The sequence below is a fragment of the Rhincodon typus genome, chromosome 20, assembly GCF_021869965.1.
Source record: "Rhincodon typus isolate 14 chromosome 20, sRhiTyp1.1, whole genome shotgun sequence".
NCBI classification, from domain to species: domain Eukaryota; kingdom Metazoa; phylum Chordata; class Chondrichthyes; order Orectolobiformes; family Rhincodontidae; genus Rhincodon; species Rhincodon typus.
The window spans coordinates 48,633,217-48,651,678 of NC_063351.1; the positions used below are offsets into that span (position 1 = coordinate 48,633,217).

At 39.4% G+C, this 18,462-nt stretch overlaps 1 protein-coding gene across 1 annotated transcript in view; it reads left to right on the top strand.

Annotated features, from left to right (window-relative positions):
- The window catches only part of cfap58 (cilia and flagella associated protein 58), a 169,144-nt gene that overhangs the window by 35,115 nt on the left and 115,567 nt on the right, over positions 1-18,462 (top strand). Inside the window, exons 8-9 of the mRNA XM_048608992.1 lie at positions 2,442-2,633; positions 13,012-13,173. Of these exons, the coding sequence (XP_048464949.1) occupies positions 2,442-2,633; positions 13,012-13,173 (354 nt within the window). The remainder of the gene's footprint in view (positions 1-2,441; positions 2,634-13,011; positions 13,174-18,462) is intronic.

Here is an 18,462-nt window from a genome sequence, read left to right on the forward strand (position 1 = left end):
TGCTGCTTGGCCTGCTGTGTTCATCCAGCCCTGCACCTTGTTGTCTCAATATCTGCACAGAATTGTTTTCTCTCTTTAACTAGCCTGTCAGGTTATTTACAAGGGTGTATGTTTGTACTGTCACATTTCAAATTGTAAGTTAATAAGTTTTTCAACTTTATTGAATATGTTTTGATTTATAAGCCATAGTTTTGGTGGTAGTCTTTGAATTCTGAAATGGATGCGTTAACATATATAATTAGTCATATTGATATCTGGGTAAAACATTTATGGTTATACATTGTGACCAGTGTAGAGCAGAACTAAAGAAAGGCAGTGCGCTTGACCAACTTCAATTGTGATCCTGTAAAGAGTTAGAATAATTCCATTCCATGAATGAAAAATCTTTCCCAAAGTAGGAAATCTTAATTCATCATTGTGCTGTGTAGGTGATGCTGTGAGTGATTGAGAACTCTGGCATCAATCCTGCACAAACTTTGCTATTTTCAATTTAAACATATGCTTTTATATTATTATTGGGCAGGTATAGTAAAACTCTGATGATATTATGAAGACAGTTTTCATTCTAAATGAGCACATTGGAATTCACAATGGTAAAATTGTCACACAGTACATGCTAGTGTGAGAATTTTATACCTGGCTAATATCATTGCTCATGGAGAGTTGAAACTTAATGTCATTTTAAAGTGAAGAGAGGTTCGTAGATGAGAGGAAATTGAAACAGAACTCTCAAATATAATTTAGGCTGTATTTTTAAGTTATTGTTGTGTATTTCCGTTGAAATTCCTATGTCTATGTTTGTAACGAAACCTGCTTATGCTAACATGTGTTAGGAAGGGGAGGTCGAACCCCTGTAATGATTAAAATCGAAACACAAGCCCCCAATTTGTTACAGTGGGAGTAGAAGTCCCCTGCTAATAATTAAACCCAAAACACCTGGAGAAGCTTGCCTCATCTCGCCTAATCTTTGAACCCCTAAATTGTTACAGAAGGGGAGGTTAAATGAAAGAAAATCCCTGAGAATCACTTTATAAATAACAAGTAACAATTTATTTATTTAACCCTAACAGTGAACAAATTAACAGAATTACTAACAAACCGAACAATTCCCGCTTAACTACTAACTATTCCCTATCTGAACTAAATTCGACTGGTATGCTGTTCCAATAAACACAAATCCCACTTATATAAGCCCAAGTAATTAGAAAAATTAAAACTTATTCTCTCAAAGTCTACATGCCTCTCTTGTGCTTTCTCAAGTCATAAACACCTTTCTTCCGCTGATCCAGCTATAATGGATGTCTCCTCTGTAAAGTCTTCTGTGAGGACTCTTAGCTGCAAGTGATGTGGTACCTTTAATGGATAGATGGTGCTTTCTAAAAGAGAGCTTAGCGATTTCTTGTGTGAGCTAGATGCTTATTTCCCAGATTGTGGTTTGCTCTCACCAATTTTCAAAAACCCTCTCCTTTTATACCTTGGATAGCAAATCAATTTTCTTACAATGGCATTGGTCTGAGGTTATCAAAACCATCAGATTTAAATTCAATTGGCTTACAATCACTAAGTGCTTGGTTTAAATTAATTGGCTGATTCAAGCTCATTACCAAGGCATCAAAACAAGCCCAAGGTTTCCAATCACACAGCCAGTTGATACATGTTTCCATTTCAGAACTGGCTACATCTTCAGCTACATATAGACACATTTTCTTTTCTGTATAAATCTCTAAGCTTAGAAAAGCACTTAACCTCTTAAAAGAACCATGTACTCTTCTCCCTCATTTTTTTTTTAACAAACAAATTCTAGCTTCCTCCATTCCAATTCATGATTACTCTACATGACTTCGTAACACATGTCACACTCGAATTATACATTACTCCCAGTGATGGCACTGCAACATCTTTCAGAAGCAGGAGTATTTAGCAACAGTCTGGAAAATTTGTGCAGGCATCTTCTAGCCAATGTAGACAAAGGAAGTTAGAATGGCTAAGTTGACATAAGCAAACTGACATATGACTCTTAATGTAGACAGTCAATTACTATTTATATAGATTTATATTGTTGTCTTTAAGGCTAGAGTCTGAAAGTTTTTAGATGGTTTTTCTATGTGAATTGTTAAAGAAAATTTTGGATATAAATTGCTTTAGGTTAAGCAAATGAAACAAAATGATCTAAAATCAAATGATCTGGAAACCTCTCATGGGTCAATTGGTAAAACAAAAAAACACTTATTTGTTTTGAGCATTGGATCTAGCTTAGGTAGAAAACCTACAAGGCTGTACAGTTCAGAAAGGCTGGGGTTCTCATTTCAAAGCAACACATCACTTTTAACATTCATGGCTTTTAGTTTGAGATCTCTATCTATATCAAAGTGGACCTTTTGCCTCGTTAAATCTTTCCATGAGTGTGTAGTAAAGTGACACTATGTTTTCTTTTTTCCTAGAACATGCTGAAGGCAGTTAGTGCAACTGAGAAGCAATCAAACTTGGTCAAACTACATGAGCAATCCAAAAAGGTCCTTGAACAGGAAATTCAAAATTATAACAATGAGGCGCAGAAACAGCGGAAAATTATCTACCATCTGGAAAAAGAAAGGGACCGATACATCAACGAAGCCAGTGATCTTACACAGAAGGTTAGTCCTTAACAGTAAATAAAGTTAATCAAGGAGCCTACGAGAAACACAGCATTTGCAAGTGCTGGTCTCCAATTGAATGAATCAATGTTTACTGTTTTTGATGAGAGAAGATCACAACCAGAATTAATTAAACATGAACTTGAAGAAGATTATCTCAGAGTACCACAGGACCTTGGTCAGATAGGCCAATGAAGCGAGGAGTGGCAGATAGAATTTAATTTAGATAAATGTGAGGTGTAGCATTTTGGTTAGGCAAACTAGGGCCGGACTTGTATGGTTAATGGTAGGGCTGTGGGGAGTGTTGCTTAACAAAGAGACCTAGGGGTGCAGGTGCATAGTCCTTTGAAAGAGGAGTAGCAGGTAGACAGGGTGGTGAAAAAGGCATTTGGCACACTTGTCTTCATTGGTCAGATCATTGAGTTTGGGAGTTGGGATGTCATGTTGCAGCTTTATAGAACATTGGTGAGGCCATTTTTAGAATACTGCATTCAATTCTGGTCACTTTTCTATAGGAAAGATGTTGTTAAACTTGAGAGAGCGCAGAAAAGATTTAAAAACATGTTGCTGGGTTTGGAGGGTTTGAGATATAGGGAGAGATTGAAGAGGCTGGAGCTTTTTTTCTCTGGAGTGTCAGAGACTGAGGGGTGACCTTATAGAGGTTTATAAAATAATGAGGGGCATGGATAGGGTGAATAGCCAAAGTCTTTTTCCTAGGGTGTGAGGATTCCAAAGCTAGAGAGCATAGGTTTAAGGTAAGAGGGGAAAGATTTAAAGAGGACCTGAGGGGTAACTTTTCCATGCAGAAGGTGGTGCGTGTATGGAATGAGCTTCCGGAGGATGTGGTTGGGGCTGGTATAATTACAACATTTCAAAGGCATCTGCGTGGGTACATGCATATGTGGGGTTTAGAAGGATATGAGCCAAATGCTGGCAAATGGGACTAAGTCACTTTGAGATGTCTGGTCAGTTCCGACGATTTGGATGGAAGAGTCTGATTCCGTACTATGACACTATGACTCCACGACTGAGTTAGAGGGAACAGTGAGTCAGAATGGAAGCTGAATTAATCATGGCTGATGAATAATTGACTCAGGATTTAGAACATGCTTAGTAGGCTGGCTCTCTTTGACCTAATAGGTCTTTAAAATTATGGAAAGTCTTGTGACAATGGATGCAGAGGGAATGTTTCCATTTGTGGGGAATGACATAACTAGAGGCCATCACTATAAGACAGTCACCAAAAAAGTCCAGTAAGGAGTTCAGAAGATACTTCTTTACCCAAGAAACCATGAGAAGTTGGAACTGACTCCCACGGGGAATGAGTGAAACAAATTATATTCTAGAGTCATATAGTCATAGAGTCATCTAGCATGGAAACAGACCCTTTGGCCCAACCTGTCTGTGCTGACTAAGTTTCCCAAAATAAATTAGTCCCATTTGATGCATTTAAATTGAACTAGATATGCAAACGATAGAGAGGGGAACAGAGGGTTCCATTGATAATATTCAGATGAGACGTGGGAGGAGGTGTAAGTAGAGCATGAACACTGACAGGGAATAGTTGGTCTGAACAGCCTGTTTCTGTGCTGTATATCTTATGTATTGCTTCGTGCTTCATTTATGTACAGAACTGAACGCCTATAAATGACGTAATAACAAAATGAAACACTTTTGCTGAAACTCATCACTTTGGAGTGCCTCCAAAATGTTGTCTACCCACCTCAGTAATTTCTGGTGATAGCAGGTTAGAAGACAATTTAGCTGGTGCTTTCATTGTCTTGCCAGTATAAAAGGGTCAGTTTGCCAGCAGGACAGCAAAACTGGTAAGTGTGAGGATGTGTTTTTGAAAGTTGCGTATCAATAAAGGCCAAGGATCACTTCCACCTCCCGGAAACACCTGCTCAATGTGTGGATGGAGATGGGGCTCTAGGATTGGGCTCAACAGCCACACAGGGACCCACTGAACCCAGGACCAGTCACACTGAATTTCCCAAGTGGACAATCCATACTCATTAGCAAGTGATTGCACACCTAAACAATGATAAATAAAATATTAGTACAATATAGTCTGGTCACTTTCATTTTAGTCCTATGAGATTTTACCAATCTTATCTTGCCAGGGTCAATAATTCCTTAAAGACAAGATTCCTAGAGAGTTCAAAAGTATTTGCTTCTTAAAGAAACTGCGGCCTGACTAATGATTTTCCTCTTGTGTTTTTCAGCAGGGTTACCAATTTTATTTAAATATAATCTGATTGAACATTGTTTCTCCAGATTTTCAATATGATCTGGAAGAAAAACCCTTTTTATTCCACTTCCCCAAATGGCAGTGTTGTATTTGGGTGGGATTGGGGGTGTGACATGAGAAGGAGGATGTGGATGGGGTGGGAATGTGCTTGGGGATTGTATGGTAGTTAGCATCACAGTTGCATACCTTAGTATCTGACCCAAGTAGTCATAATTTGAGGAAGCGTCACTTGACCCGAAATGTTAATTCTGATTTCTCTCCACAGATGCTGCTGACCTGCTGAGCTTTTCCAGCAACTTCTGTTTTTTACTACCATATTCTAGTCTGGGATCAGTAAAGCCATATTTTCTCATTAATGGAACAAAATCAGAAGTTTCTGGAAAAGCTCAGCAGGTCTGGCAGCATCTGTTAAAAAAAAACTGAGTTAATGTTTCGGGTCCGGTGATCCTTCCTAAGAACCCATTCTGAGGAAGGGTCACCGGACCCGAAACATTAACACTGATTTTTTTCTTCACAGATGCTGCCAGACCTGCTCAACTTTTCTAGCAACTTCTGATTTTGTTCCTGGCTTACAGCATCCACAGTTCTTTCAGTTTTTATTCTCTCATTAATGTATTGGTTGAAATTTAGTAAAGATCTGTTTTTCAATTTTAAAACGTTTGGGCATAGTAACATCCTTAGTAACATTCCAAAATGACACTCCAGTCAAGGCAAGGTAGGTAACTTTGCTTTTTATCAGGAAAACAAATGAATAAACATTCCCATTGGCTGTTTAGAGAGGATCTAAATATCAGATCATTGAAGCCTTAATGATAGCATTGCATTGTATTTTTTCTTCTACACAGAAATATTCAAAAATATTGGAACAAGAAAAGCATGTAGACTTATCATTGTTCTTCCTTATGGCTTAATTTGCTGAATCGGTGCGAGTGCCAAATGCTTTAGAGCTGCTTATTTTCATAAGGCTTTATAAACTCTAGTCTCCTGTGATGATGGCTGAGCAATGACCTGAAGCATAGCATTAATTAACATTTTCATTCAGTATGATCACCAGGATACAGTGAAGGAAGTGTACACTGACTGTAGCAGAGCTTGGGTTCAAATGTCCTTTCATAATATAGCAGACAGCAATCTGAGCTTTGAATCAAAATCATGTCAAATCATGACTGGTGTTTCTTTTCAATTCACAAGTGTACGTTTCTCATACTTCCTCAGTGCATTGTAAATCACAGGCTTTTAAAGGCACCCTTGGCATCCTGCTAAAGCTACTTATTAATTTCACTTGGGCTTTTCTCCTTTTCAAAGATATTACAGCTACATGGGAATGTGGATGTGGGGAGGGAGTGAAGAACTATTTTGAGGTTAGAGAACCTGTAAAGAGGTCTATGTGGAGAAATCAGAACGGGTCTATGTTACTGGTAATTGGAGATCTCTGTGCTGGGGGACAGCTGCCACTAGATTCAAAGAATCATAGGGAGGGGGACATTGAAAGAATCATGGAATAGCTGAGAAGGGTCACAATGGGAAGACTGGAAGAGACACAAAGGACAAGTGGTTGCTAGTTGGGTAAGGAATAATAGATGCCACAAATCTCCTGATATGAGATGTCAGGCCTCACCGAGGTAGTGCACTGGAAATGAAGCCCTGCTTTTCTGGGAGATTTCACAAAAGTTAATGATTCTGTGAGCGTGACTATGTCAAGCTGTAGCTTGAGTAGTCTGTGAGACAACTCTCTTATTTCGATGCTGGTCCCCAGATACGGAGGACTTCTCAGGGTTGATGGAGCTATTTTTGCTGCTTTTGTTTCTGGTGCTAAGGTTGATCCCAGTCAGTCCATTCAGTTTCATCTCTTTGAGACTTTCTAGTGATTTCTACAACTGAGTGGCTTGCTAGGCAATTACAGAGGGCAGTAAAGTCAAGTACATTTCTGTGGGTCTGGAGTCACATGTAGGTCAGACTAGGATGACACTTTCCTTCCCTTATGGATGTTTGTGAACCAGATGTTTTTTCCAACAATCAATAGTTTCATGGCTGTTGTTAGGCTCTTAATCCCAGACTTTCAGCATTGAATTCAAACTTAAATCTACCATGCGGGATTCGAACTTTGGTCCCCAAGACCTTGCCTGGGTCTCTGAAGTTATAGTCCAGCAAAAATACCACTAGGCCATCCCCTCCCCAAGTTCATAATGTCCCCTTCTTTCAAGCCATGTCATGCCAAGCTAGGGCCTACGGATCTTCATCCAACTTCCTGCTAAACTATGGCACTGCAACACCCATTCACCCACTATATACTCTATAGAACCAATGAAACCTATAGTGACAATAGGATGCCTTTAAAAATAACTAAATAAAATTCATTTATAATTTGAAAAAGACACCTTTTATTGCAAGACATTCATAAGATTGTTGAAAAAGCCAAGTATAAGGAACCCATTGCTTGTTTGACAGCTTTGGCTCTCTTATCTTTTCTTTCCATTGCACAATAATTATTTACACAAGACAAAGAGATTTCAAGTGTTTGCAGTTTCTGCTATTAAGCTTTGAACGGCCTAAATGAATGACATGTTTATTGGTCTATATTAAAGGAGTTTTAAAGTTTGTGAAAAGTTATCTGTGCATTTTTTAAAGTTATTTTTATGTATTCAATTATCATTATAGGGTTCACTGGCTGCACATATAGTATAGTGAGTGAATGGAGATACCATAGCTTGGCATGGTTGGAACATGGGGAACATTTGAGGGGTAAAAGGATATAAGGAATAAAAACCGAAAGAACTGCGGATGCAGTAAATCAGGAACAAAAACAAAGTTGCTGGAAAAGCTTAGCAGATCTGGCAGCATCGGGTCCGGTGACCCTTCCTCAGTTCTGAGGAAGGGTCACTGGACCCAAAACATTAACTCTGTTTTTTCCTTCACAGATGCTGAAAGGAGATATGGAGTTGGGCTCGAGGGCCATATATCTTCCTTTAACTGGGATGAAATTCCACATACCAAAGTCAGTCTTTTAAATAGCCTACCTCAACTCCCCGAAGCTCCTCTGGCTGCTTCTGAACTCTTTCCTGTGTTGGATGGCCTTACTCCAGCCAATACTCACTGCCTCACAATGAAATCCCTACTTTGTGGGCAAAAGTCAAGTGTGCCAAGCCAGGAATTTTCCAGACTCCTGCTACTCACCTTAAGTATAAAAATCCAGGCCGTGGTATAAATGTGTGGAATGGACAGCTGCTTCACTTTCACATAATCTGATCACCTTCTCCTCCAGAAACTTAGCTTTCTATTATTGTGCTCTAAATTGCTGCAGTGCCCAAATTATTGTTAACAGCCAGTAAATGGCACTGGCAATATTAATATGTTTCACACTGTTTCTCTTTGCTCTCTTAATGAACTCGTAATGAAAATAAATTATAATGTACGCATTACAAATGAGTGTAAAACAAGCTTAGAGTAGCACCAAGGAATATTAAAGTAAACAAAAGGAAGGGAGAAAAACACATCAAACATCATTAACTCATCCTAAACAAGATTGAAATTATGTGATATTCCTGTAATTAATTGAAGTTATATTGGTAATTGTGTGTAGTGAAGTAACTTTTGTGATCACAGATCAAAGTTAGATATGAGCCTAATTGTGTGATTTCCTGGTTGGTAGCTTAAACTAATTTAGTTTGCATGTTGAGGGAGTGAAGTATACCACAAAGTGAAGGTTTGGAGCTTTCCAGTATAGATACTCAGAGGCTTTGGCATATCACATTTAGAGTCATAGAGCTGTACAGAATGGAAACAAACCCTTCAGTCCAACTCATCCATACCGACCAGATATACTAAATTAATCTCGTACCATTTGCCAACATTTGGCCCATATCACTCGAAACCCTTCTTTTCAGATACCCATCCAGATGCCTTTTAAATGTTGTAATTGTATCACCTCCCACCACTTCCTCTGGCAGTTCATTCCGTACACGCACTACCCTCAGTGTGGAAAAGTTGCCCCTCAGGTCCTTTTTAAATCTTATCCCTCTCACCTTAAACCCATGCCCTCTAGTTTTGGACTCCCCTATCCTGAGGAAAAGACTGACTATTCACCCTATCCATGCCCCTCATGATTTTATAAACCTCCATAAGGTCACCCCTCAGCCTCTGATGCTCCAGAGAAAATAGCCCCAGCCTATCCCTATAGCTCAAACCTTCCAACCCTGGTAACATCTTTGTAAATCTTTTCTGAACCCTTTCAAGTTTCACAACATCCTTCCTATAGCAGGGAGACCAGAGTTGAACGCAATATTCCAAAAGTGGCCTAACCAATGTCCTGTACAGCTGCAACATGACCTCCTGACTCCTATACTCAATGTACTGTCCAATAAAGACAAGCATACCAAATGCCTTCTTCACTATCCTGTTATGATCACTGTTTGTTATGATCCCAGCTCTGGACAAGTAAGATCCCAGAATGAAATCTGACTTGTTTGGTAATTTATAAAAAATTTTAGTTCATGTGGTCGTCCATCACTGAAATATAGTCACATGAAGTCACAACATTTCTTTAACGACAGAATAGATGTTTATCACTTAAAAGAAGCAATAAATTAAAAACAAGCTATCTAAATATAGAACAGAGTTGGAATGATCTTAAAATATTCAGCAAGAGTTCTAATTAATTGATTCCCCCCAGTTTCTGTTCCATGTGGAGTCTTTTTACATGATAAAAAGGAAGAAAGAAGCCAAAGTAAACATAGGCCCCTTAGAGAATGTTGGGGAACTAGGAAATGGCAGAACCTTGAATAGATTTTTTGCATCAGTCTTCACAGTTTAAGATAGTAATAGCATTCCAAAAATACCAAATAATTAACTGGCAAAAGGTGTAGAAGATGTAGAGAGATAAAAGAAAAGTGATTGGGAAACTAATGGTGCTAAACACCAATAAATACCCTGGAATTGATGGGATGCATGCTAGGATAGTAAAGGAAGTAGCTACAGACATAATGGTAGTAATCTATTCTAGACAAGTCCCATAGGATTGGAAAACTGTCAATGTACCAACTTTATTTAAAAAAGGAAAGAGACAAAAAAAAACAAGTAGTTAGAGGTCAGTTAACTTAATATTTGTGCGTGGGAAAGTGAAGGACATTATGAAGGATGTCATAGCAGAGCAGTTATAAATACATAATATGATCAAGCAGAGTCTGTATGGCTTTGTGAAGAGGATGTCATGCCTGACAAATTTACTAGAATTTTTTGAAGAGGTGAGAAGCAGTGGATGTAATAGATTGGGTTTTTTGTAGGGAGTTCAATAAAGTACCACATGCTAGTACATACCATTGGAGGTTGTATATTTGCAGGATAAAGGATTGGCTAATAAATACAAGACAGAGAATTGGGATAAGGGGGCACTTTCAGAATGTAAATAGTGGAGTACCACATGGATCAGTGCTGGGGCCACAATTATTTACAATATACTTTAATGACTTGGATGAGGAAAGTGATTATGCTATCGCCAAGTTTGCCGATGATCCAAAAATAGGTGGGAAGGCAAGTGACACGGATGACCACAAAGAATCTGCAAAGGGATACAGACAGTTTAAGCAAGTATGCAGAAACTTGGCAGATGGAGTACAATGTGAGGCTATGCACTTTGGAAGAATCGAGGAGCTGAGTATTATTTAAATGGAGAATGATTGCAGAAAGCTACAGAATAGAGGGATTTGGGAGTCCTTGTTCATGAAACAGAAAAAACTAGTGTCCAAATTCAGCAGGTAATAGTAAGGCAAATGGAATGTTGACTTTTATTTCAATAGGAATGGAGTATAAAAGTAAGGAGGTTTTGTTGAAACTATACAAGGCACTAGTTTGACCACAGCTAGAACAGTGTGAAAACTTTTATGCCCCTTATTTAAGGAAAGATATACTGGCATTAGAGACAGCCCAGGGAAGGTTCATTAGTCTGATACTAGGTAAGGAGGGACAGTCTTATGAAGAGGGATTGAGCAGGCTGGGCCTGAACTCATTGGAATTTAAAATAACAAGTGGTGACCTTATTGAAATATATGAGACTCTTAGGGTATTTAACAGGGTAAATGCAGAAAAGTTGTTTCCTCTAGTTGGTGAGTCTAGGACCAAAGGTCATAATCTCAAAATAGGGGGTCACATTTTTAAGACAGATGAGGAGGGATTTCTTCTTTCGGATGGTTGTGATTCTGTGGAATTCTTTACTGCAGAAGGCTATTGAGGCTGTGTCATTGAGTATATTCAAGGCTGAGATAGATAAATTTTTAATCATTAAGGGAATTAAGGGCTATTGGGAAAAGTGAAGTTAAGGATTATCAGATCGACCACGATCTCGTTGAATGGCAAAGTAGATTCAATGGGCTGAATGGCCTACTTCTGCTATATCTTATGGTCTTATTCACCAAAGTGAGAGCTTGATCCTTCTTAGCTTTTAAAAACCTGCATATTTCTAACCAGACATTCCTGTTTAGATGTTTTGTAAACTAAATCTTTCAATAGAGTTGACTGCTTTTTGCTCGACCTGCTCAAAAAAAAGCTCCTTTCGCAGACAGGGACTTGCTTCTGCCTGCAATGAGATCTCTTCTGCATTGCCCTAAAGACTTTCAATCCCTGAGTTTTCGAAATCAAAAACAATCATTGCTTATTCTGATTTGAATACAAGCTATTGGCTTCAATGTCATAAGCCAGTCCAGCAAAGAATTTCCATTAAACTCCAAAGGTTTGCAGTCAGCTACTTTCTGATGCATAATGGGTTAGGTCATTGTTCCAGAAGGACTGTCCAACCTAACTTTCTGAAATAAAACGTTCACAAATGTAACCAGCATATATTTACCGCTATTTTGAAATCCAAACACTTAAACCTGATAGATTTGGATATCACATTTGTATAAAACTGCGCTTATTGTTATATAGTTGGGTTTAAATAATGGCTTTTCATCTGTGTAAACAATTAAGTTGAGCCTAACCGCTATACATATAATCCAATTTATTTGCTGATTCGATGCTTGCTGATCGTATACTCGTGAGCTTGATCCCAGATACCTTTCTTTTCCTCAGTAACTCATCTGTTCCGATGTGCAGTCCTTCGTGGTTTATAGGAGGGTAACATTGGTGTGGTATCTCTGTATTTTGTTATCTGCGATGCTCAGTGCCTCTATACTCCACAGATAATGAGGCTGAAGCTTATTTAAAAAATAAAATGTTATGAGATCCATTAATTAAAGTGAGGAAATTCATTGACAGTCTTTCATTTCTCATAAATGGCACGGTGGCTCAGTGGTTAGCACTGCTGCCTCACAGTGCCAGGAACCCGGGTTCGATTCCACCCTTGGGTGACTGTCTGTGTGGAGTTTGCACACTCTCCGTGTGGGTTTCCTCCGGGAGCTCCGATTTCCTCCCACAGTCCAAAGATGTGCAGGCTAGGTGGATTGGCCATGGTAAATTGCCCGTAGTGTTCAGGGATGTGTAGATTACGTGGGTTATGGGGGATGGGTCTGGGTGGGATGCTCTGAGGTTTGGTGTGGACTTGTTGGACCAAAGGGTTGTTTCCACACTGTAGGGATTCTATGATCTATGATGATAAATGTGCGATCTGACAGAAATAAAGCCTGGACTGATATTCTGAAATTCTCTCCTTTTCCCAGTTACTGACCGTTCTAAGTGAAATGTGTTTGATCCATCTTGGTTCTAAATGCTGACAGTGCTAGATTTCCCTCATTTCAGCTGTAATTCGCACTAGGTTTTGAGCCATACTTAGATATAATGATGATTGGTGTAGAAATTGGAAAATATGAGCCTAACCTGCTAAAATGCAATTTTCAAATTGTGAATATAAGTCACATTGTTGCAAAAGGACTCAAAGGATCCTTACCTTGTAAACAACATAAGCTGGTGAGAGGGCTAAATGGCTGGGCTAAGTGCAAAAAGTGCCTGAAAGGTTTGGTGTGCTTAAAAGTTGGAAAGAAATGTGTGTAAAATATTGTATAAGTGGTACTAGCCTCTCAACGTGCTTTCAAAATTTGAATTCACAAGAAACAATAAGATGTTTTTAAAAATGTTAAATCCTTTATCTAACATTGTAAACAACTCATAGGATGCTAAATGTGAAATAATTTTCTTCTACAGGTTCTTCAGTATATGGAGGACATTAAGGTGTATGAGATGCAGAATTTTGACTTCAAGAAGAAAATCTCAGAGGCTGACAGTAAGCTGAGACAACAACAGAACCTCTATGAGGCTGTGCGATCTGACAGAAACCTTTACAGCAAGAACTTGATTGAAGCTCAGGTATGGACACCCCTTCTTGCAATCTAGTGTTTTAGCATATTTTCTTTAGAAAAAAATTTATTCTTTGCATGTGGTGAGCCCAATTATTACACATTCCAAGTTGTCATGAAAAGTTGGGTATTTGTCCTTTTCCTCAATTCACTGGAGTCTTTGCATTGATATCTTTCACAGTAGTGTTAGGAAGGAAATTCCATGAAGTAATGGCAATATGTTTGTAACTTGGAACAGACTGTGTAGGGAAAGGTGCTCCAAAGACATCGATGCTTTCAACTTTCTTGGTGATAGGTCTCATGAGTCAGGATTGAAGATAACTTAACAAGTTCCTACAGTGCATCCCCTTGATGGTACACAATGGAACCAAAATGCATTGGTGATGAACAGGATCGGAGTTGATGAGCAACAAATGTGCTAATCAGAGGACTGCTACGTTGCTGATGACCTCACACTTTTTGTTTCTTGTGGATGCCATCTCCAGGGAAATGCTGAGTGTTTTATCACACTGCTGACTTGAGGTTATGGGCAGGAGGGATTTTTAGGTGGGGTTCAGGACTATGAGGGACTCATTGTGATATATCTAGCACTGTACTTGCTGCCAGGGTGCTGATACAGTTGATATGCTTGATACTTCTGGTTGGTAATGGCCAAGATGACAAATAATGGGGTACTTGGAAATGATAATAGAATGGTGGTTGAGCCTTTTGCTGAACTTGGAATTATGCAGTTTCCCTGTTAGGAGAACAGGAAAGCAAAATAACTTCTATACCTGAAGAAGGGTAATACCCGAAACATTGACTGCTCCTTTCCTCCAATAGCTGCTGTGTTCTTCCAGCCTCCTGTTTGTCTACCCAACTTCTATACTACCATTGTTTTGGTTAGTTTCACCTCAATTTCTCAACAGCTTAGACATATTTGCCCTTTCTGCTTTCCTACTGCACAGCCTGGAAGCTGCACCATCTTTCTATCTATCCTTACAGAGTTGCATGTTTTGGGGGATTATGAACTATTCCAGTGATTGTAATTTCTAGCTGGTTTAACCCTTATCAAAAATAGCCATTGTAACTTATTGGCTAAATATGGATGTCACATCAAGATCTGGACTAACTCTACCAAGCATGAAGCGATATCATGCTATAAACAACCATGGAAATCATTAAAGTAATCATGGATGTTATCAAGTTTAAAATATAACATTTTGTAAATATACCACCTCAATCTAGTGTCACTTTTTACCATGCAGCAGAAAAGACATGTAGCTCCACTTCACTCTATGGTGAGCTTATGTGCTCCCAGGGAAGAACTAAAATAGCAGGCACATAATCAGAGAAATGGGCTTTCTATTGCTGACCTGCTTCCCTGCAAATGATGAAGTAATGGCAATATGTTTGTAACTTGAAAGAGGTACCTTCTTCCCTCACAGCGCCAGGGACCTGATTTCGATTCCAGCCTTGGGTGACTGTCTGTGTGGAGTTTGCACATTCTCCCTGTGGCTGCATAAGAGTCGTCTGGGTGCTCTGGTTTCCTCCCACAGTCCAAAGATGGGCAGGTTAGATGGATTAGCCATGGGAAATGAAGGATGGGTCTGGGTGGGATGCACTTTGGAGGGCTGTTGTGGACTTGATGGACTGAATGGCCTGCTTCCATACTGTAGGGAAAAAAATCATGCAGTTTCCCTGTTATCATGCTTTAAAAAGCCATGGAAATCATTAAAGAAATCATTCTCATTGTCTCTTTCCCATAGAAAGGCAATTGGGTTTCTTGCAACTGGATGGAGACCAGAATTCTGGCTGAGAATAAACAAACAACCTAATTTTCTTGTGCTGCTTTCAATGTTGGATTAATGACTCACTCAAGCTTCAGGGTGAAGCACAAGAATGACATACCTATTAACTCCTTCCATCTGATTAACTTTCCGAATTGTAAAGGCAGTGGAAAGGCCTTGTTTTTACTTACTTAAATTTCTTTCAATTGGAATAGCAGATAGAAGCTTACACGCATAGCTACAATGAGATAATGCATAACCTATCAACAATAGCTACTCTCAAGCATGCCAATCATCTATTTTTAGTGCAAATAAGCATATGCTGGTGCATAATGAACATAACACAGAGTTACCACATAACTGAATTGGTACGGGGAAAGAGTGTAGGATATAAAGAGAAACAGTTAATTTGGAATTGTTGTACTGCCCAGCAAAGCTATTTTCCACATATAGATCACCTTTAAGTTGCTCCCTTCATAAATTCAGTGACTGCATGTTGATATAGGAAGACAGATCAAAGACTGATGTTGGATCTTTGTTTGTCTCTATGTGCTTTTGGAAGGTTTTGTACATGGGAACTCTGAGATACAAAACTTACAATCTCATTCTCAAGAAACCTTACTCTTGCAGAGCCAGATGGACATGTTTTTCCATTCCTTTCCTGAAGTCACTGGACAAGCTACAGTAGGCATCTCAAGACAGAAGTACCACCAGCAGTGCCTTTGCAGCATCTGCAAATCCAGTGGCAAGAAAGGCAGTCCAACGCAGTATTGTCTCTGAGCATTGAGGCTCCAATTTTTCAAAATCAGCTCCGCTGTGCAGATCACATTGTTTGGCAGGACATACCACAGATGCAGCAGGCAGTGAAGAAGGCAAATGGTATGTCGGTCTTCATAGCAAGAGGATTCAAGTGCAGGAGAAGGTGTGTCCTGCTGCAATTGTACAGGGCCTTGGAGAGACGACACCTGGAGTATCGTGTGCAGTTTTAGTCACCTCACCAGAGGAAGGATATTCTGTCTGTGGAGACTGTGCGACAAAGGTTTGCCAGACTAACTCCTGGGGTGGCGGGACTGATGTGTGAAGTGAGACTGGTTGGTAAAGGCTATATTCAGTGGAGTTTAGAAGAATGGGGAGGGAAACCTACAAAGGACTAACTAGGGTAAATGTAGGAAGGATGTTCCTGATGACTATGGCATCCAGAACCAGGGGTCAGAGTTTAAGGATGTAGGGTACACCATTTCGTACTGAGATGAGGAGAAATTTCTTCACCCAGAGAGTGGTGAGCCTGTTGAAATTCTCTGCCACAGAAAGTGGTTAAGGCCAGAACGTTCAATGTTTTCAAGAAGGAATTAGATATGGTTCTCCCAGCTAAAGGGATCAAAGAATGTGGGGAAAAAGTGGGAACAAGGTACAAAGTTGGATGATCAGCTGTGATCATGTTGAAAGGTAGAGCAGGGTTGAGGAGCTAATTGGCCTATTGTTGCTCCTACTTTCAACGTTTTGATATTTCACATGCCTGACATCTGAGAACCAAAGCAACTGGCCTAATCAGACTTTGGTGATAGTAGGAGTGTGGAAGAAATTAGCATGTTGTAGAAGGTTTGAGAAAAGTCAGTATCGAAAAGGCAAAAAGACTATGTGACAGACAGAACGTTAAAAGGAAGTGTCAACTCAAAGTTTTCAAACCCCCCTAGTTCTTAGTAACTGCTGTCTTAGTAAATCCTAATCACATTTTTGTCTTAGTCAGTGAAATAAGTGCATGTTAGCTAAACATTAACAGAAGAAGAAAGCCTGCAGCTCAGGAAGATGATGAGATTTCAGGAGAACGTTTAGCTTTGGACTATGAGATCACTGTTATCTGTCCCGTCGATTTGTTTGTCTCTCTCTATAAATATCCTGTAATTCTGCATTGCTGCAGAGTCTTCGGAATCTAACCTTTGTTAGCGTGGACTCTCCATGATATCATGAATAAAAAGTTCAAAGTCTGACAGCTGCAGTCATTCACGTATTAGAAGAAATTCTCTAACAGGGAGAGTACAAGGGTGACAGTGGAAATAGTTTTAAGGATGTCCTCAGAACGTGTGGAAGAAACCAAACATATTGCCAACGCATGGGAAATACTAGCCTCTGCCAGACCAAGGTGGAGAAGGCTTGCTCAGGAAGGCATCGGACAGCTTGAAAGAGTTCATCAGGACCATGAAGAGACAAAGCTAAGCTGTGATATGAAGCACAGAAACTTCCAAACAGCCCAACCACTAACTCTTCCAGCATCACCTCTACCCCATGCGGTAGTCAATTCAGAGTTGAGCATTAGATTTAACAGCCATTGCACAACCTTATTGAACTGGAACAGAAATAATTCTTACTCCATCTCAAGGGACTTTGAAAAAGGTGAATCCTATTTCAGCAAGATATTGCTAATGGATTGTAGCTAAAGAAAAGATTATTATAAATGTTGTTGAATGTAACTCTTTGACAGGCTTAAAAGAATACTTCTTCTCCAGAGTGCTCGTGTAGACTTTTTTAATAGGTACTGTGGTATTGTTTAGTCACTGAATGTCAGTTCCTGCTGAAATATCTCCAAGTTGGATCAGTTGGAACAGCCATCCTACATTTTTTTTCCATGCTGACAATAAACACCGCCAGCAGCATCATCCACTTTTCTGTACCATGGTGTCATGATGTAACTGGGAATTGCAGCTTTGTCACTGATTTTCCTGAACTGAAAGGTCAGGCTTACGTCAGTGCATCATGCTGCTATTTTCAGGCTGTACTTAGCACAGCCGGTAGTTTCACTGCAAGGGTGGTGCCATATCCTTTGTGTCAGCAACAACCTTTTCCATCTCATCCAAACCTGCAGTCTGTCACATGACTGCATTCACAATTCAGGATCGTGGTAATGCGATTACCAAACTGAAACATTCTCAGAAATGTAATTTGGGCCTGGTGAACACCACAAGTGGTTTAAACATCAATTTTTAAAAATTGTCTTAAAGTAACATTTTAAAGTTTCAATGTTTGTTTTTCCTCAAAAATGGGTAAAAGAAAGGATGGATCAATTACTGGTATTATATGTTGGCTCACGTGAATCTCACTTTGAAGTATTGGGTAAATTCCAGGTCCAGCTGAGTTAGTTGGCACTTGCTGGAGTGACAAACTACTTCAGCTCAGTTCTCATTCTTCATTTGTGACTTGAGAAAGACAATGTCAGCAGCTGTTCTACTTCAGAAGGCAACACGGCTGAGCTCAATCTTGACCTCATTTGGTATCCATTAATACATTTCTTTAGGCCGAGGGACACTAGAAAGCACGCTGGAGCTGATTTTTCATCTCTGCTCAAGCCTGAAGTTGTTGAGGCCAATTGAAATCTCACTTAGATCATGTAGTTAATTTTCTAAATTAGTCAACACAGGCTGTAGGAACCAGTTTTAGAATGCAGTTCATAATGGACAATTAGAAACTGAATTTCACAGCCATCAGTACTAATTTTATTCACGAAACAACCTGCTTTCATTATAACGATATTCACA